This window comes from Apteryx mantelli, chromosome 13, assembly GCF_036417845.1.
Source record: "Apteryx mantelli isolate bAptMan1 chromosome 13, bAptMan1.hap1, whole genome shotgun sequence".
In the NCBI taxonomy this organism is placed as follows: domain Eukaryota; kingdom Metazoa; phylum Chordata; class Aves; order Apterygiformes; family Apterygidae; genus Apteryx; species Apteryx mantelli.
In genome coordinates, this window is record NC_089990.1 from 11,904,748 (window position 1) to 11,926,566 (window position 21,819).

At 37.7% G+C, this 21,819-nt stretch overlaps 1 protein-coding gene across 3 annotated transcripts in view; it reads right to left on the reverse strand.

Moving 5' to 3' along the window:
* Window positions 1-8,551: 8,551 nt before the first annotated feature.
* Window positions 8,552-21,819, reverse strand: part of DACH2 (dachshund family transcription factor 2) — a 336,855-nt gene continuing 323,587 nt past the window's right edge. For all 3 annotated transcript variants that reach the window (XM_013946280.2, XM_067304137.1, XM_067304136.1), the window contains exon 12: window positions 8,552-9,428. In XM_013946280.2, coding sequence (XP_013801734.2) covers window positions 9,391-9,428 — 38 coding nt within the window. In that variant the 3' untranslated portion in view covers window positions 8,552-9,390. The remainder of the gene's footprint in view (window positions 9,429-21,819) is intronic.

Consider the following 21,819-nt stretch of genomic DNA (forward strand, 5'->3'; position numbering starts at 1 on the left):
GCAGAGGAGATGGGACAGGAGGGGGGCTTGTAGTAAAACGGGGACAGGAGTAAGCACTAACTTTTTTTATTCTTGTCACATACCTAAGTTTAACAATTAATTTCCTTTCTTTATAGCATGTAACTAGCAGGAAGCACAATGGGTAGAGCTGGCTACAACTCTAGACAGAATAAACTGCATGCATGTGGAGTGAGTAAATATATATTTCTATCTTTCTATTTTATAAAACTGTAAGACATAAACAAGGGAATATTAATCCATTATGCTGTTTTTAAAATGATATTTATAGGAATATAGCATACAAAGTAAATCCTTGTTAGCTTTTCAGTGTTTCAATAAGCCATAAGACTTGAGGCTAAGACAGACTTTGGACATACACATCTAAAAAAACCCCACTTTCTCTGGCATATAAGCATAACTCTCATTGACATTAATGGGATGTGTATGTGATCATCAAGAAAGGATGTCATGTTCAAATTTCTAATGAAACTTAAGCCAAAAGGAACCAGAGCCCATTTACAGCAGATGATATCTTCATTATCTTTTAATCTTTAATTTTCTAAATGCCTAAGCAGTTAGATCCCATTAGTAGTAACTGCTGATCAATTCTCTCTTTCTAAATCATAACTATAAAATAAGCAAAATCTAATGTATCGGGATGCATTATACTGGAACCACTGACCTTGGAAGCCAGTTGCCTCTCTGAGACTAAGTAAATGATATCTTTAATGATTTCCCTTTGCTACCTTTGTGGGGTACAAGATAAATAACGTAGATGTTTGGATTTGTTTCTTTTTCTCCCCCTCAGATATAGCTGTCATGCTGATGAAGGGAAAATTGCCTGCTCTTCTTTCTTTTTTTCTTAATAAATAATTCTGTTGTTCTTTGACTTAAATACATTTAAGATTCGTTCTTTCCTTTTATGAAAATTGGCTAGGTATGCTGCACAAAGCGAGGCATTGAAAGCAAACGCAGCATAGTGAATATAGAAAAGGCACTTCTTACAAAAGGGATTAGCAGCTTTGAATTTTCTGTAAGTTGCGTAGACAGAGAGATACACTTACACTGGTAAATATGGGAGAGCTTAATTCTGACTGGCGGTAAAGCTAATGGCTGGCTTCTTAGCCATAGCAATAGATGCCAGCAAAAGGCCACTATAATTGATCTAGCAAATGTGGGCACAGTGACAATCAAACACTTGTAACCTTGAAAATCTTGCAATCTAGTGCTGAAGTAATTTTTTTTCAGGTTATGTTCCACTGGATTGTGTTACAATGTGTAATGTAAAGTAACGTGACAAGACTAGACATGGGTCATTCAGGCTGTCGGTAATTCAGAGCCTGGCAAATTGGTCCTCCCTCTTCACCAGTCCATGAACTTCACAGATACTTAACTTAGTCATGCTACACTAGCTACCGCATTATCTTAGCTGGAAAAGCCACTATGATGTGTGAAATCTAAGAGACTTTTCTTTTTGAAATTGGGCTGGTACCACTTGAGCAAACAGTATTATTATTTTCATTAAAATAGCACATTCTGTCAACACATAATATTGCCGACTGCATTTCAAATAATTGTGTACTTGACAAATTGTAAAGCATAATTTAGATCTTTTTAAATTGTATTCATAGTGCAACAGAGCCTTCTTACTGGCTTAATTTCCTGGGGCTCTTTTATTCTTTTTTAAGCTCAGATCTCCAGTAAGTTTTTACTCAGATATGTGATATTGCTGACATTATTTTTTTCACTAGTTGCAATTATTTTACTAATGCTATAACTGAGAAGTCCACCAAATTCCAAAAAGTATTAAACTGATGCATCCCTTCTTCTTTCTTATACAGCTCCTGAGTAGGGTCTATAACAGCCTTTCTTCAAAACAGTGAAAAAGAAATACCTTGGCATTGGAGTTTCTTGAGGGTTTTCTTTGAAGAAACCAAAAATAATTTCAGTGAAAATAGAACTTTCATTTGGTGAAAATTTCTACTTATTTGAAAAACTATTAACTATCAAAAATGTGCAATTTACTTACCAGCTTTGTTATAAATCACCAGTCTTAGTCCTGCAGTGTTTCTCACCACAATAGCAGACTTCTCATTTTTCTGTGACTCCTTCAGATATTATGAGCATGGCCTGGTTTTGATTTGTTTTCAGAGCTAGCATCTGTGAAATAAATGCAACTGCTTTTCTTTTCGCCCCCCCCCCTTTTTTTTGCAAGTTAGTATGAGCTGAACATAATAAATACTAGAAGAAATAAAGAATTACAACTGGGTTGTGAGGAATTCATTTTTTTTCCTTTGGAATGAAATTGCAGTTTTAAACTACTAGGAAAAAGCCATGAAAGGAATCAGTGATTTTTCCACTGCTTTGCACAGTGTAGAGTCATTTCAACATGTGTAATATTGGTGTCAAATGCTAATAAATCAGCTGTCAAATGCTATCAAATACTTACTTTGCACAAGGTGTAAATGCAAAGCACTGATCTGACACCAAAAATCTCTGAGTACTGTTCCTGTCTTTACCAGTTTTATAGAACTATTAAAAAAAGTTCAATGGGGAATTTCTTTCTTGTTATTTTTAAGTTATTAGGGCAGGGTTTTTTTTCTGTTTTGTTATTTTGGGTGGTTCCCCCTCCCCCATATGACACCAAGGGAGAAAATGCAACAATTTATATGACCACTTTGGACTGGTCTACTAAGAAAAAGACTATTAAAGTTATGAATGATATAGCATTTTCCTGCCAAAACATCTCTGCAAGTGCCCCAGCATCATCAACTGATGGCAGCACAGCTCTGGGAATAAACAGCCTTTCAGTGAATGGCAGGAACCAAGAGGGGAAACACGAAACAGGTACTTTCTTCCTGATACACGATGAAACATATGATTAAAGTTAAATGCCAAATCCTGATGGCACTGGAGCCAATTAAAGTTTATTCTTCATTTCTGTTTATTCTTTCTTCTCTTTTTAACTAAATTCCATCTTGTTTCATTTAATACCAGTGGGTTTTTTTTCCTTTTTTGTACGCGGCCACTTTGGGGGTGGGGGAGGGTCACGTTCGTTTTAGGCATGTGGCCTTTCGGTAGGCGGATGAACGCTTCCGGCAAAACCCAGATCCTCCAGCGCGGCCTGCGCAGGCACCGCGTGCCCGTCCGCAGCGCCGCGGGGCTGGGGCCCGGCCGCGGGAGCGCAGCGAGCGAGTGAGCGCCCCGGGCGCCCTGCCCGCGCCCCGGCATCGCGGCTGGCCGGGCGCCGCGGTGAGCGGTGAGCCCCGGCGCCCCAGAGGTCCTGCACCATGCGCACGTAATGCTGCAGCGTTGGAAAGCACGCGCCGTGAGCTTAATACGGGGCCGAGTAAAACCTCGGGAGAATCATGGGGATGCTCACTGTAGAAGATACTATCACATCGTGGAACTTATTATGAAAGGGCTGTGATGCAAAGTTTAATATGATGAAACCGTGTATTCACCCAACAATTCAAAATAACTAAGTTTCTATACATTGTTTTATTTCAAACTTTCTTTCAAAATAACTATGTATACATCACTCACTGTTGGCAGAGTGAAGAATACAGCAATTAGTTAGAGCTGGGCCAAAATTGTGTATCTCAGATACGAACTTCCCACTACTCCTACTACTGCTCCACTCGAGTCGGTGTTTCATCCCCACCATCCCTCTGAGCACTCAAAGTTTGTTCCAGACTCTTGGGCACTTGGTACTGTTACCAGGACCAGCAAGCATACGTATGGCTGACATGTCTGAGATTGTTGTTTTTAAAGATAGTGACCTTAAATATAGAGGCTGTGCCGCCTGTGTAGGCAAAGAGCTGGTTTTCTCATAGAGGAAAAAACTGCAGGTAGCCTGGCAGATACACGCACCGTGGAACTGTCCTGGGAGTCAAGCTGGGCAGTCCCTCCTAACGTTGGAAGGGCATGAAGGTGGGCAATTACATTTTAGGGTCCTCCGCCCCCCCCAAAAATTTCATTTTCCCACCATTAAACCCATGTGTAGAGCACCAAGGCAAAGAGTTGGTATCTAGTAAAAGGGATTTATTAATTAGTGTGTAAAAATTTCAGTGTCATTTTTTGCACAAGCAGTGCATGTATTTTCGGAGATGTAGAGCCAAATGTTTAAACATTATAAAAGATCTAATTTGTCAAGTATAACTTATCGGTTATCTAAAAGCATTTTAATATATGGTGCTGTATTGACTTTCATAATTTTGGATTGTCAACAGTATCACATAACGAAGATATAGTAAAATCTTACTATATTTCTAATTGGGCCTGCAAAGAGTAAGAGTCTCTTTTTATTTTAAAAAATGAGCTCCAGTAAGAATTTTTCCCCTACCTGAGCTATAGTGCTCTCTAACTTTCACACAAATGATGATCTATTAAGATGTCTGTGTTAGCTGTCCAGCAAAAGCAAAAATGGATTATGGCCTAACGTAAAGGGAGCAGCCGGCAGCATTTTTACTGTGCTGACACTGGATTGGTTAATTTGATTTCTTCGAGATACAGGTATAAAATAACAGTAAGTCATAATTCTTCTATAAATTCATCATTTCAAAACTTTTTTTACCTCTCCTTCCAGCCCAGCTTCAAAGACACCCCTACTTGCAGGCAGAACTAAAGCCAACATTTTTATTAATAGATATTTTACAAGTGCCCAAACATTTGCAGTACATATAACAAATGATTGTAGCACGTGACCTGGCTTTAAAAACAAACAAAAAAATTCCTGCAAAACCTTTCGCCTCTCCTTCCCCCGCTGAGGCAAAGCAGCGCAGGCAGGATGCTGCGGCACAGCAGCAGGAACAAGCAATGGAAAAGCAGGAAGTCTTTATATCAGGATTGCTGCCAAGGCTAACATATCACCAGACCATGGCCAAAGATAATGTGAATGAGCACACAGGTATTTAGGGCTGAGTGCATGCGCGTGTGCACACACATACACACAGGAGCAGTTGTGGTGATCAGCTGAGGGCATGAAGGAAATTCATAACTACTCAGTTTAGCCTACTTTTTTTCTTTTTTTAGTCATGTTACCAAAAATATTCTGTAAATAGATATATTAATGGGCCACTTACTTGTAGATAGCAATTACTTAAACCAGTGTTCAGCTTTTAATGCACAGCCATGCATTTCTAAAGAAGAGTGTTCTTGCTGTGTATTACTATAGATCCAGATTTTAAATTGAGATTGGTCACTATTGATTCTGTTATAGTTTATTATGATAGAACTCTACATTAGACAAGATTCATAAAAATTGCTGAAATACATAGTGCATTAACTTGCCTGCATTTAGCCAAGATCACCTTGTGTCCAGCTACCACCACCTTTATAGGCAGGATGCCATGTCAAAGGCAGTGTTCAAGCAAGGCAACGCTTCTGGGGAGCGCAGCACTGCCCCCAAGCCCAGCGGCACACGGGGACTGGGGCTCCGCAGCACCAGCCTCGGCAGCAGCTCCCGGCCTGCAGAACCCGCCGGCCCGAGCTGGGCTTCTGCGCAGCCGCCGCACGGCGTGGAGCCAGGCTGTCACACTGAGGCACTGGGCGCCCACCTGCTCTGGCCAGGAAGAAGTCCTGAGACTATGGGGACAGCCAAAGTCCTGCTCCTCACTGGCATTTTCATTTGGAAAAAAAATACATAAATAAAAAGACAAATCCTGAAAGAGGCAGAGGCAACACCCCTCTTAGGCTCCCGGGTAGATGGTCGTAGCAGGCTAGTTCTGGTCAACTCACTACTTCTTATGATGAGGGGAGACTTGACCACTGGATTTCCCACTACTCTGTGGCAAGTCTACCCACTAGGCCATAGGACATGGTTTCTCCCATATTTGCCTGTTGAACTTGTTCCAGTGTTTAATATACAAAAGATGCATTTAAAATACCAGATGTGTAGCTGAATCTGGAATTATGTCCATGAGAAATTAAAAAAAAAATAATAATAAAAAGCACTCATCCCCTGTGTTCACTGTTCTGTATTACCACACAGGAATGATTGTGGGCGTTATGGTAATTTTCTGAAACTATCATCACTGATCTGTAGCAGACATGGAACCACAGTGGCTAGGGAAAGTTTATTTTCTTGCTCTTTGTATCTTGCTTTCACATATAAAAGACAATTCTTCCCTTACTCTTGTCTTCTCTCAGTATACAATCCCATCTCCTTCAGCCTTTGATAAAGTTCAACAGAAAGCCAGAAAACATGACATACATACAAGCAGTTTCCTCTTTTCCTTGCCTGTCTTCTTCAGTTGCCATGCCTGGAACTAGACAAAATCTAACCTGAGCTGTTTTACACTGCGTGGAAGGAAAAAACCACACACATTAGTCCTATTCCCAGGATTGGGGGGGTGGGGGTGGGGAATGACACCTTTCCCCCTCCCTCCCCCTTTTTTTCTCAATAACATGATATGATTGACTCAATCTCCTAGAGCAGAAATCACTGTGTAATGCTCAGAAGATGATTACCTAGTTTTCCTACAGGAAGGTACATACAGTATACTGCTAACTGCAGCTACAAAGATACCCACCACCATCAGGTGTTTTTTTCTGTATGCTTGTAGCTTAAACTGTTGACAGTGTCAGGTGCTATTGTCAAAAGTAGTGAACAGGTCAAACCACATTTTTTTTTCTCTCCCAGAATGGCTGTCATGTCTTATGGGCAAAGAACACTAATTTGCAGTATATTAATGTTGTCCATAATTTGACTTACTGGTATGAAACGTCGCTACTCAGCTATATGTTTCTTCTCAAGTAATGTTGTTCACAATTCCATGTTTCACACATCGATCAGTCAGAAACAACTAGGTAAGTGTTTGTGTCAGTGCAAATCACAGCCAGATCCCTATGTAGAAGTGCATCATTTGGAATATTAGTAAGGAGATGATAGGAAGTAAAAAGAAAGAAATGAAATCTGCACTTTCCTGTGATGTAATCAATTGCAATTGGCCAAACTTAGTAGTTGTTCTGTGCTTTAATAGGTTTTTCCAAAAGAAAGTGTTAGTTAGTTAGATGTGCGCTCAATAGGATGAGTTGACACATAAAAAGCTCCGTGTCTTGGTTTGTCAATATTTATCAGGAGCTACCTAATAAGGACTTAACAACAGATTCAGTTTCTGAAGTTTATCAGTTCCCCAAATCTCATTTGCCAGTACTTTGACATTTAAAACTATTCTGGGTAGGGCAAATGAGAAATCAATGATGTGCTCATCAACCCAGTATCACTGCAGGGTTAAGAAATGTTGATCAGCCATTGAGGAAAAAGCAGCTAAAATTGTTTTTATGAAGAATAAATAAAAATGCAAAAACTTTAACATCTCAAAGACTAACATATTTAGTTACATTAAATTTTGCTAAAATACATTCTACTAGAGAATTCAGCAGTGAGCTTTCTTCAAAATCTGCACTTCTTAGGAGTAATACCAGAGTTTGATTAATCAGCCACTTACTCAGAAACACTGTAGTATTCCAAGGAATGTGACAAGTCCTTTTTAAAAAAACATTTAGAAATAAGATCTACTCATCTCAGAGAATCTAGATGGAAGAGAATCTAAAATTAATAAATAATCCAATGTAGAACTTAAGTTCAGATGCTGCATTGTTTTAATCATACTTAAGGTTTTTAGGAAAAGTGCAGGAGCATTTGCAGCTCAAAGTGCATCTGTTTTCTAGTATCATTTAATTTTTTTGATTGTTTAATCATAAGGCAATGTGATTACTGCAGTTATTAAAACAACTGCAATAAAAATAATATGGAATAAAACACATCTGTACATTGAAAGGCCAGGTGGACTCTTCTGATAATTCATTTGATCACCTGTAAAACAGAGGCCCTCATATTTTCTTGAACCGGTACTTGGTTAAGCTAAAATGTATGTTTCAGGGAAAAAAAAAATCCGTTTTTTTTTCTGCTGTATCAGATAGTACAGTTTGAAACCATACTTTCAAAGTTAGCTAAAGTCAGTTAACCATGACCTCATACTGAAGAAAATCTAGCGATTAATATAAATGAAATCTTGAAGGCCACACACACACACAAAGTGTATATAAATATATATATTTAAATATATTTATATATTTAAATATATATAAATACATCTAATACTACATATATAATGCTATATATATAAAAATATATATTTGAGGGAAATATATTCCCAATAGAATATAAATATATATATATTTTTAATTGTATTTATTTAATTCACGGTGTGTGTGTATAAATATAAACATGCACATATAAACATGAGTTTATAAGTAAACAAGCTTTGTGCCTTTGACTCATGCATGAGAGAGTGAACATGTGATTACTAATTCCACTTGATTCAAACCAGATTTAAGTCACCTATTTTAAAAAGGAATGTTTTGGTTAATTTTAAAGTAAGTTTGGAATTTTTAACATGCAATAATTAGAAAAATGTTTAATACCAACCCACCCTCTTTATTAAGTAATTTCTTCAAGTATTTTTAATAGTGCAAAATACTGTTTTGTATTAGTACAATAACTATGGGAGTTCACAGTCAAAAAAATCTTAAAAGATTTCCAAAGTCAAACAAAAAAATTTTAATACTGTATTTTTAGCAAGAACATTTTTAACAAAGAATGTGTACTTTAACTTAATATGGTACAACAGAGAAACCATACTTAAAAGTTTCCATTATCTAACACTCTACTGCATATTCATTTTTTTCATCTTAAAAGACCAAAAGCCAAGCTGAACTGAGCATAAAAAAGCATCAATTATAATCCTCATATTACGTCAGCTATTAGGGTTTAGCTCACACTTTTGAATTGGTCATCTAATGAAAGGACAATTTTTACATCATTCTTTTAAAAAATGTACACACATTTCTTTTTAAAACGTAATATATATCGAGTATCTGCTTCAGTAAACAAAGCTTAATTTATAAACACAATCGAAACAGCTCCATGTTGAACAGTTTCAGTGATAAACTGGACTTGTATGATGTACAGCCAGTGAGGACCTTTGTGGCTTAAAATCATTGTGCCATTGCTATACAGTAATAGCTACCTCCTTAGAAAAAAAAAAGTTCTTTGGGGGGGGGGGAGGGAAAGGGAATAATTCCTGTATGTGCTTAAAAATACTAAAACTCCTTTCTATCTCCTGGGACCTAAAAATGATCTGTTGCAACAGGCTTGGTTTGGTATGGTAAGCTTGTAAAAAGTCTCAATATTTCTTAATGACAATACGGCAGTTTTCGATGCAGCAACAGTAAATTGCTTGAAATTGTCCTTCAAGTTTCATGCTACAAATCCTGTTCTTCGCACAGTACTGAAGGCATCAAAGGTTTGAAGGGACGTTTTTCATGAACTATATAGTCTTCAAATAGTGATCATTATATATTTTTCAACAACAGGTGTTTCCTTCAGTACATAATAGTAGGTTTGATGTATGTTCTGTTTTCTGGAGGGAAAAAAAAAAAGAGAAGAATAAAGGTCAGTGACATACTTAAGCATGTTATAATTAATTTCAACTCAGATTTCCTTCATTTTTTTCTGGACTTTTCTTTTCTCAAGCCAGATTATTATATCTACAAGTGATATAAACGATCCAGCATGTGAATATGTTTTACATCTGAAAAAAGAGGTATCTGATGACAAATGCCTTGTAAAGCCCTAGATAACTGAATTTGGTTTGTGTTACGCAGAGAAATGAGCCAGTTATCAGAGCACTGACTACCCTCTAACTTGATGGTATGGGTGCAGACACTTAGTTTTTCAGACTGGGCTAAATTTACAATAGTTTCTTGCAATCTTAATAAAAGTTTCAAGGGTCATTTGCTAAGTTTTTAACACACCTATTCCATTTTAATGTAGTTTTACAAGAACTACTTTCATGCATATCCCCGCTGTGTGCCCTGCTTAGGCTCTGCCACCCTCCGCAGCTGCAGGGTCACACTCCCACGCCAAGCCCCTTCTGGGCTCTGCCTGCCCCCCAACCCGGCACCCCAGCCCCAGGGGCCTCTCTGATCCGGCCTCCCAGGGCACTTGCCAGCCAGCATTTGCTTAATAGAGACTATAAATATTTTGATTTGGATTTTCTGTGGATTCCTTCCTTTATGACATGTTTTTCAGTTTGTTTTTAATCAAACACTCATTTTTCTTCTGTTTTTCATAAGGCAGCCTGTGATGTCTTGCATGTAAGATAGACAGAGTCACATGGAAATCAGCTGTAGGTAAGCGTTGCAATGTACCAATATTACATGCACAAAACCTTCCAGAGAATAGTGTGTTAAAATAAAATTACACTGCATTAAAAATGTAATAGAAATAAATCAATATCTGTTCTTTGGAAAACTGTTCTTTCATTCAGAAACCTCCACATTTCTTTGCAAATTATTTTTCCTTATTTAGGGAAACAAGTAGAAAGCCGCTTATTTCCTTCATAAAAAATATTCCTAGTTATAGTACCTATCAACTGTGGTTTTTCACATTAAGCAACTTTAAGCCCAGAGAAAAAATAAATATTAAAATGCCCACAGAAATGAAAGCTAACAAGAATCCATATTCTCGTTTATTATACAATGAATCATAAATTCACCAAGCTAAACCCGCAAGTACTGATCTTGAAGATGATAGCAAAATGATAATATTGAGAAGCATTTTGTATAATGTTGACATCTATCCCATTACTGTTTTACATATGCCAATACTGAACACTCATAAGGAAAGAACAAGTATTGACCTGCTAACTGACACTGATCCTTGGAGCAATCTCAAAGTTTGCCACATTTCAATTTCAAAATGCATTTCAGCTATAATATGAGTGATTTATCATTTAGCAGTAGCTGTCAAAGTAACCTCCTAGATAAAACAAAAACATCTGGAACCATAAACAGAGGAGAGCAGTAGCTGAATTTTAATCCAAATCCGACATGTTCACTTCATTAGGAACAGGAAACAGCTAATTAGTAATTGAATGTTTCATGGTTTTAAGGAGGCTCATACTCTCCAAACAGAGATGATTTAATATGTATTTTGGATGTAAACAAGAATAAAGATCAGGAAGAGCTGGGGACATAACATCTCCAGAGGAATGTTTGGGAGCATGGGAACCTCCAAAGAAGTGACTAAAATTAGTTTCAAGCCTTTGGCTGATTAAAATTATTGTCTTACGATTTACTGGGGCAAATATTAAACTCGAGGGAGGGGGTAAGGAGAAACGCAAATCTTGAACATTGTGCTTTTTTTCTTTTTTTGTTTTTTCTCTAGTTATTAGGAAGTTTCGTGAGTTCTTTACATAGCAGGCTGTATATGATCTAGCCTATATTAATATCGTACTTCTAAAAAAAGCGTCTACTGAGAGAATCTGCAGGTCAGCATGACTGCACTTGAAAAATCATAGAAATATATAGAATATATTTACAGGCAATCCTAAAGGCTTAACTTTTACTGCAGTGGCTTTCATGTGAGTTGGTAACATAGTGGTTTTGCATTCTGCAGAGAAGTAGCCATCTTCCCAGACAGCAGGCCAAAGCCTTAAAGGTCACAGGGCATCTAATACCCATCAGTCTACTCTCTTTGAAGAACTGGGATCAGGAACCAGATTTACAAAGGTATCTTTCTGACTAACCATCTATATTGTGTGGGATTTACAAAATTGCTTAGTGCATTAGTCTATGTATTAGTAACGGATGTCAGCAGAAATGATGTAGGTAACTCACTTTTTTAACGGCCATTAGGCATCAGCTGCATCTTCTGATACCATGTTTGATGCTTGATATTTGTATAGACAGAGAAGGACAGAGAGACCATGTATACATGCACATTTAAAGTACCACATTGGGTGACCTAGATTCTATGACCAAATAAGAGATTAGGAACCCACAAATTAGAGATTAGGAATCCACATGTGCATTCAAAATAAGAGTTATTTGTCAAAAGTTACTCTGGGATTAGTAAAACAAGATATGATGGAATAGTCCTTTACACCTCCCTACATACACATTTTTTAAAGTTGGCTGATTATTTGTAGGTAGTGAGGGTGTTTCCAGGTTAAAAGTGCTCTAGAAGGAGGTTAGATCATTCAGTAGGTCACAATCCTTCCAACAGCTTGTTAGGGAAAAAAAACACAAAATGGAAAGACTTGCCATCTATGACATCCAGTTTCTGAAAAGCATGCACTACTAACACCAGCTAGAACCAGTGCATGCCTTTGCACAGCCACGAACAAAAATTCCCTCTCACCTAAGCAAGCAGCTTGAAAATTGTTAAAAAGCCATCTTTATTCAGCCACTTGAAATGCTGTATAAAAAGATAGAATGTAACATTCTGTGATTCTTTTCCCCAGTATTTTGCAAATAATTAGCCATAGTTGACCCCCACCTAGTCAAGTAGATTTGAAGATCAGCACTACACGTTCAGCCTGTTCTTCTCAAACACATATAGGGAAGGGAAGGTGTGAAGCAGCAGATACAATGCTCAGCTGGATTGCTGTATCAGCAAAGATACATGTTGGTTATGGCCATTACACCCTTCACTGGTTATACTTCATCAGGCCATTAATGACCTCAAGTAACCCACAGTGCAGCAGTTTTGGAAGTCACTTCGGATGTTTACAACCGCCCACCCTTCTCCCCCACCTCACACACAGGCACACGCATGCTTCCCTTGCCGGCGCCAGCGGGGCGAAATCCGCCTGTGCCTCAGCCATGTCCGGCACCGCAGCTGTACGGTTTGGTGAAGCCAAAGTTACAGCAGGAAATTGAAATTTTTAAGGAAGCTATGGAGGATTAGGAGTAACTCCATTTACCAGACTTATGATGCCAGGTAAATGATGATACCATAAATACGATACCATACCTTTATGATGCTTAAAGATTAACTAAAACCCAAGTTAAATGTTTCCTAAGCTTTTTTTTTTTTTAATTCTTGATATTTTAAATTGTATTTTATGTTATTTTAAAAAGTATTTTTCAAACTGAATAAGATGTAGTCATTGAGGGTACTGTGGGATGGTTCTGAACGGACTGGCTATTTAACTTTGGAACAGGTTTCAGTTTTTCATTCATATTCCCTTTATTTCTCAAGGAAAGTTGAATGAAGGTATCTTGAATACCTGTAAGAGAGAAGCTAAGTACAAAAGCCCTAGAATAGTGTAGCCACCCAGGAGATACTATGGATCAATACACAGAAAGGGCATAGTTAAATACCTCCTTTTTTTTAGAAAGCTCTTAGTTAATCTCCAAAACACATTTTTGTTGCTGTGCAATAAACTTAATTTAGCATCAACAATGTCATACGCCAGCCACCTATGAGGAATTAAAGTGTTAAGAGTATCTTTGATACCAGTTGTATATAACATACAATATGATGTTGTCAAATTCATCTTTCTGAAGAATATTCTCTATTTTCTCAGTGTAGCTGCCTGCAAACTACATACCATTTTATAGCATTTTACTGTATTATATAGCAAAGATTTAAATAAATCTGTGTGCAGTAAATGTATTCTTTTATTAGGTTTATCCCTTAATCAAATATTCATTTATGTGGGCTTCATTCTATTAAAAAATGAAATTATACAAAGGTGAGCAAAAGTGTAGATTTACAGTAGCTTAAAGCGTAATCTCATTCTCTAGGGGTAATATTGACAATATAAAAACTGTATAAATGATATTCCCTAACACTAAAATATGCTTATGAGCCCCCTGTGCACGTTATACTGCTTTACAACCTACAGTGAGATGCATGACTGGCTTAATAAGCAAGACATTTAGAAAGGATTTTTTTCCCCTTCACAATGTATAACATGAGTAAAGATCTCACAATTTCTCTGTGAGCCAAAGCCTATGTTAATAATTGTAATTTTCCCTTGGGATGATGTTTTCTTCCCTGAGTTGTTAGTTCAGAACATGCACCTCTGGCGCTCTCTTTTAACCATAACATCATTTGTCTTTTTTTTTTTTTTTTTGGAAGGGTTTAAGGTCTGTATAAAAAGACAAATCCAAAAGCAATTGCTATATTTATTCATGTTTTTCTATTCTTTTTTTCTTTTTTCAGGCTATTTTCCCCCCTTACTCTCAGGGCAATCTGCAGACATCTGTTTGAACTTTCTGAATCATTTTATTAGGTTTTGTTTGTATTGTCTTTGTTTTGAGTTAGTAATGCAGTTCTACTTGCATAGAAGTACTTTAAAATAAATTTTCCTCACAATTTTCATAAAAAAATACACCCTGATAGTGTTGGTGTGCTAATCCAATCAAGGAAGTGAAGCAACTTGACGTAGCCAACCAGCTACAATTAAACAATACAGGTACATTTTGGAATTGTTCAAATAATTTTAGCACACTTTAAATTGGAGGAGAAAGGAAGGAAATTTGTGATCTGCTCCATAATCAGAAAATAAGGATAAATTTAATCAACTGTAGACTATTCATGCAACTTAAAAAATAAAAACCAACAATACACATTGCAGAGAATATGGGTAGCGTAGATCAGAAAATAAAATCCCACTTCAGCAATTTAGGCCAAAGAGAATGGGGAGAGCTGCTAAAATAAAGGTTAGGTTAGAGCTGAAAAGTGGTAGTAGTTCTGCAGACAGAAAACTAGGCGGGAGGGAGCAAGGTAGCCACATCCAAATCTGCATATTCCCAAAGGCTCTGCACAGCTTCCAAAGGGCTGACCCACAGGCTCCTGGGCGATAGCCTACGTGTGACTGGCCACGAGCAGCTTTCTCCACCCTTGCTACGCTATGTAAACGGAGTCAGCATTTCAGTTGGATCGGATCCATGCTGAGCTTGGCTGCAATGACACAATTAATATATGCTAGAAAATACAATGCCATAACATTAGATCTAAAAGACAAAGATGTCGCTACTTGGTTCGAACCAGTCCCTTATTTCCGGGGGAAAACTTCAAGGAACACAGTTTGTATTAGCTTCTGTTGTGGATGAAATCCTGCAAAAATCTCTTTCAGTAAGTTCTGAGTGGCCTGAAAGGCGGCTGCATCCAGACCTTTGTTAGTGGGATACGGACCATAGCAAATATGAAAAATACAGAAAGTGATCCCCTGACTACCATGAAAAAAAAAAGACCTGGCCTGCACCTGGGCTTTTTGCAGATTATAGAGGTTCTCACACTTTTTGGCTAGTCATGCAGCAGAATAACAACAGTGAGTAAAACTGATTTCTTTGCCCACTTTGTCAGTTCTCTAGCAAAAGTTCTCCCTCCCACCTATTTGCAAATATTTCCAAACTGAATAGTGAAAGAGGAAAAAATAATACAGTGAGTAGTGTATGGTTTCCTCTGGACTAACATAAAAATGTAAACAAGAGCTTTTGAGAGTTGTGGTACTAATGAAGTTTGATTTTCTTTCTTTTAATCTCTCATGCTCTTTCATATTGCCTCTTTTCCACCCTTGCAGATGTGCAGTCTCTGATGTCTAATACTGCATGAGCTTATTAACCTCTTCCTCAGGGGGAGCATTACCAGACCTCTTCTCTTTGCAGCTGCTTATTCCTACAAAATGGGCAGGATCTGTGGTACCTTACATTTCAATGTTACATCCTCCTGTATATGTGGAATTTTTTTTCCTCCCACTTATTTTCTACTTAGGACTATTGACTCCACCCTGTCAAATATTTCCACATCCTTGTGGAATCCAACCTGATAACTTGTACATAAAACAGGATTTATAATGAGTAACGATAGTCAAGGACAATACTACGTTCACTGAATACAAACTATGCAGATGCTGGATTGCAATTGTCAGTTTGAGTAAACAGGGAGATAACATAGTGGTTCCTGCTTAAGAAATATTCAAGCCTACAGACACTGAATTATTGAGTAAATGTTTGAGCCCTTTGAAAGAATAGAAAGCTTTGGACCTTCACACTCAGTAGTCTTCTGGGAAAACCCTTCCCCATCATTTGTTTCCAGGAAATCACAAGATCTCAGCTTCTTCCCTCATATGTATGTATATGTGTCTCTCTCCATACATAAAGCCTAAAAACATTCTGCATAAAAAATACAATCAGACTAAGATCAGTGACACCATTATTTTTAAAGCACTGCATCTGTATCACAGGCAGGAGAGCTATGCAGTGTGTTAGCACTGTAATCTCACGGCTAGGGACTAAAGAAGAGCCTTTTTTGGTTAGCAGCTAATGAGACAGGTTTCGCTACTGCATTGCCAATGCATGGATGAGTATGACAGTCTGGTAATTGCGTAAGAATTACTGCAGGAGGCAAAGGGTCTAAAGAGTGTTTCTAGAAACGCTGCAAAATGACACAGCACAAGGTAACTAACTACTGGAGGTTTAATAATTCATATCAACCAGAGGAGGACATGCAATAGCGATAAAACATGGCTTGGACAGGAGGAAGAAGACCTAAGACTCAAATGAACAGGATAGCTAAGGACTTGCTCACAAGGGAAATACCAAGCCTATGTTTAATTTAAAGAGGAAGGAGCCCACCTCAAAGTTCCTAATCACAGGGTGCTGGTCCTGTTCTTATTTAAAACCATAACGGCTTGAATATTTGTTTCAGTGGAAGCAACAACAGGGCAACAGTGCTGTAACTTCCAGGATGCTGAGTTTGTCTCTTACAGTTGCAGAGTATGCTGAAATTCCTTAGAGTGGTTGGTTTCAGTGGGATTGCAGCATTTGGAAGGATAATTTGATAAAATAACAAAGAGGTTAAACCTCTTAAAAACACTACCTTCCTTTTCTGTCTCCTTTGCACCCTTTTTACTATGGGTTGGATTTTCAAACTGACTGGTTATATTAGAATATTGAAAAAATAGAGCGGGGGGGGCCATGATTTTAAAAATGTTAACACTACATAGTAGAAAACAAGGTATGTTCCCAACTTAAGCAGTCCTTTACCTTTGGCAAAGAAATAAAGAAAAAAAAGTTATTCAGAGTTACTGACAGTCTTGTGCTATATCTCTGCCAAGTTATTTCACAAACTGCCAGGTTATTTCACAGACTTGTATCCTCCCCTTGCATGTATAGTGAACCACGTTTCCTTTGAACCGTGTTTTCACCTCAGAAAAGTCTGTCCTACTATGCTGATGTCTCTTTCCTGAGATTTGCAGTCTTTTCATTTTTTATAAATTGTTATCATCAAGTATTACGGTAACTTCTATTTTTTAAAATTTTAAGATAACATTGCTTTGCTGATTGTTCCAATATCCCCTAACAATGAAATATAGTAATACAAAAGTTAACTAAGGTATAAACATGCAAAAGGAGAAGTCTCCGTGCGATCATAAAATGATGTTATTTTCTGTTCAGCAGTTCATGTTACTGCTGTTCATGCTAATTAATTAAAGGAGCTGTTGCTGTAATGTGCAAACAGGGAATCTGAGAAACTGAGAGGGCTTTTAGGTCTCGGAGTGAAGTTAAGTCAATCTGGGCGCGGGCAATCAAATGTAATGAAATCACTTGTCAGTGCTAAGCTTGCAAAAACTGTGAAGTTTGACTAGGGAGTAAAAGGATTATAATTAGATTTCCAATAGGATAATAACTAAATGGCAGAGAGCAGTAAAGAGAAAATATTACTTTGTTAGCTAATGGTGCTGCTGTTCGGTTTTAGTTTTTATCAGCACACTTGTAGTTGTGCTAATTTAATTTGCTTTTATCAGCAAAAATGCACTACTCAAATGGTACTTGAATGTCATTTGCAAAAATCATTGATCTGAAGGTGCACTTAATGACACCCAGTATGTTTATTTTATGTGAAACGGAGATTAGTTGATAAAATGGTTGATGCACTATCTTGCTGGCCCACAAGTGAGTTATGGAAACAAGAACAGAAGGGTATCTGTGTGCATGCAGCCCCCTTTCCTTCAGTACTCAGCTACGCAGGGGGCATCATGACTACAGCAACTATTACTTTTTTATTTTGTCAGCTAAAAAGCTCCTCTCAGATTAAGCTATGCTGGATGAGAAGACTAGGTATATGGAAGATGGAAGGTATTAGACTGTAAAGTTAGAAAAAGTATTAGTATTGTATGCACAAAATTTCAGTTCAATTAATATACAAAGCATAGAGAAAATGAATCAACTTAACAGAAAAGATTTATAATGCATATCAGAATTGCAATATATGAACAGCTTGTGTTAATAAAATCATTTTAAGAAATGAGCATAAAATATGATATGACTTAATCACTGTAAAAGGTGGTTGTGCAGTAATTTTTGTAATTTTCCTTTAAACCGTCTTAAGGAGATAGTGACAGTGGAACTAATTGAATTTCAAAGCAAAGGCACTGTGTGAATGATAGATTTCTGTCCAGCAGAGCTATTGACAAGAGAAAAAGAAAGGTCTGCATTGATGCTAGAGCTTTTTTCTGTGCACTAGAGAGATATTTTGAAAGCTTGAAAACAGCTTTGTATTAGGGTTGCATGTTTTGACCCTCGCTCCTCCCAATGCCCAAAAAACAAAGCCAGCAAATGAAGTGGGCAATGAAGGGAGTGTGTTCAAATTGTTGAAGACTAAAGGGTGATAGTAGCTGTCAAGTTTTAAAAACCATTATCAAAGGAAAATAGAATACAAAGATATTATAGTATCAGCATGAAGAAAAATGAAGTAGATGGTGCTACAGGACAAAAACGCTTTGAAATCTAAACAAGCTTAACAGAGAGTTTTTCAGAAACCTTATCAGCTGAGAGTGCTTTGTGAAAGAACTGGCTAAGCTCATCACACTTTTAAATATGAGCAGGATTATCCTATTTGAATTGTCAGAGAAGTCTGTGTACATATTCATTACTGTGGTGAAGACAAAACACGATTTGCCACTGAAGAGTAGCAAGAGCATATCGGTAGACTACAGGAAGTGTAGGAAAGTTCTTCAGTTCTTTCTGATAAGTCAATGGTGGTTGGAAGTGGCTAGGCATCACTGTCCCCATGGTTTTTTATAATCATTTTGATGGAAAAATAGACAGATTTGAGCCAATGCTAACAGTTTGCTTTTTTCCTCAATTAAATATGGAAATTAAGAAATTAGCTTCCTTTTTATACTAGATTCAGTCTAGATGCACATTTGACTCTTAGAATACTTGTGGAAAGAGCAATGATCTCAGCAGGTATCATAAATAGCATCATAAATGTTAGGAATATTTTTATTTATCAAATTTAAATGCACATGTCTCAAGTGCTTATCCAAAATTTTGACTATTTCTGGCACTAAAGATTTTCACATTGCAATGTTTAGAGCACCACTCTAATGATATGTATAAATATACACATACATTCATATGTATATATATACATATATACACAGATGTATATAAAATAAGTAAAATTGTGATTCTCCTTCTCTGTAATACATAGTATATGAACCTAAAATCACAAAAGAAACAGAAACAGCAGAAAAAATCTTTGCAAGGTTTCCTGTATAGGTGACAGAACCATCTTGATGAAGATTGCCTGACATTTATCGTTAAGAAACCCTGCTCCTTACAGGTTTTTTAAACTTTAATTTTGTAGTTTTAAACAGAATGGTCAGCTATTTCCAAGAACAAGACTAAGAAAAAAAACAGGGTTTTACAGTAAAAGTGGTTCTAATCACTCCTTTGCTGCATCTGGGACTCAAAATATTAGCTGAGGTATGGACTTCATCCCCTTCGGCCAGATCAAAACCTATGGTAAAATTATGATCTGTATACATGGAAAGACTTCTGACTCCAGCACATGACATTGTCTGCACTGGACATCCTCTCTCCAAGCCTGCCGAATACTGATCTTCCTTGCTGAAGGGTTGCTGTAGGCTGATTCAGTTGTGCAACTTCTCTTTCATACTCCTAGGTCTAGAGCATGATAAAGGAAGCGGCCTGATTCAAATGACATAAGTGTGGAAAAGTGAGACTAGCAAGGAAGTGTCACTGTGTGCCTGCAGTTAGGGCAGAGGATAGGACAAGCACAGAGCCTGGGTACGAACAAGGCGACCGGCAGAGGCACACTAGATAAAAACAAACAGGCATACGAAGAAACGAGGATTTTCTGGAAAGACAACACAGAGTAAGAACAAAGAGAAGAGGAGCAGAGGTAGAAAAGAGAGACCAATCTAACAAATAGTTGGATTTGTGGAAGATAGGGATATAAGCATATGGATATGGATGAGCAAAGAGATTGCAGCCAGGAATCCTTGCAGGGCGAGTGGGGGTAGGGGAGATATGGAAAGCAACATGAGAAAGAGGGACATGGTATGACTAGCTGTCACAAGGGGGAGATTAGGACTCACATGCCAAAACGACAGGAGCTTGGTGCTGGGGGAAGAAGGAATTTGTCAAGGACAAACCAGTCAGTAGGGAGGGACCAGAACTCCCCAAGACACGAGTCCTGGATGGCATGATGCGCCTGGGGCTCGCTTGCTGAGGAGACGTTCAGCTGAAGAAGCAGTGGCAGGAAAGAGGACAGGACCAGAACATGCTCTGTTGATGGCTCTGATGATGTAATTGTCCAAGCCCCACCGCCCAGTGTGAGGACTGGGTGCAATTGTGGCTGAGGGACTAGGGGAGTGGAGGGACAGTCTCACTTTCTTAATTTGTCATTGCAGGTGTCTGAACTCAGAAATTACATAATCCAAACTATGACAAAAGACCAATTAATAGGTATGCAAGATCAAGCCCTCAACAGTTGAGAAATGCTAAAAAGTTATGTTTTTGTGTATAATCTTACTGCAGTCCTCTTCTGTCTACACACAAGAGGACTATCTGTAGTTACCTAAACACACATTATATTTTGCCCATAACAATTACATGATTCAGTACAAAGGCTGAAAGGCTCTAAGAAGAAAGAGAGTTATATTGAAACATGCAGCTGTCTTCAGGCTGCTTTATAAACCAGTGCAGAAACTGAATGTTGTGTAATGAACATGGCGAAGGATTGAAGAGAGAAAAGGTTTTGTAGAAAACCAACACTATAAAACTGGACCTTCTCCAAACTCAGAAAGTTTCAATGTTACGTTGTTCAAGTTGTTCAGAACAAATATTTTCACAGGTGATTATTTTCTGTTTCTTTATCTCTGGAGGCAAGCAGCCAGAATATGAGACCTTGTGATCTGGCCTACAGGAGAACCAAGCACCACAACTGTAGCTGATGTCAAAACACAACAATGTGTTTTAAACATATGAAGCTGGGGAAAATGCTACTGTACTCAGAAAAATCCACTTCTGGGTGTCTCAAATAGGCTTCCAATGGTAACGGAAATATCCGATGTTAAGATCTCTGTATCTCAGCTGCCCATCTATAAAATGATTATACAACTTCCTTACTTCATAGCCCTACAGTTAGAATGCATTGATGATTATTTGGCAAGCACTCAGACAATACATAAATGTTCTGTATTTACAGTGAGCAATGAGGAAAATGGAGTATTACATAATTGCTCATCACATGAATATTATCATTGCTTTGCACTGACAGTTTATGGAGGGCACTCCCTCTGGAAGAAAAAGGCATGTAATCGTAGAAGAATACATACAAAAAGGTGCTGAATTGAGTCTGCACTGGGAGCTTTGGTTCTAGCAATACCTGAGACAGAGTTCTCTATAGCTCAGCGGTATTCTTTTAATTCTTTTTGGTACATGCGTATTTATTTAAATGCATAACTAATATTTCTTTTAAGCATTCTGGAACTTCAGTCTTGCTATATTTGCCTTCCTAGTGATGATTTCCAGCATCTACGGTTTATGTATTTTTTGAAAACACCTATGATCTTGATAGGGCGGTAAGGAGCAGAGCTAGAATATTTTTAAAAAATAAATCATATATAAATTCACTTTGGGATTAAGCCCATATATTTGATCGCTAAATACGAGTCTCACACCTCTATTTAACCAATTTAA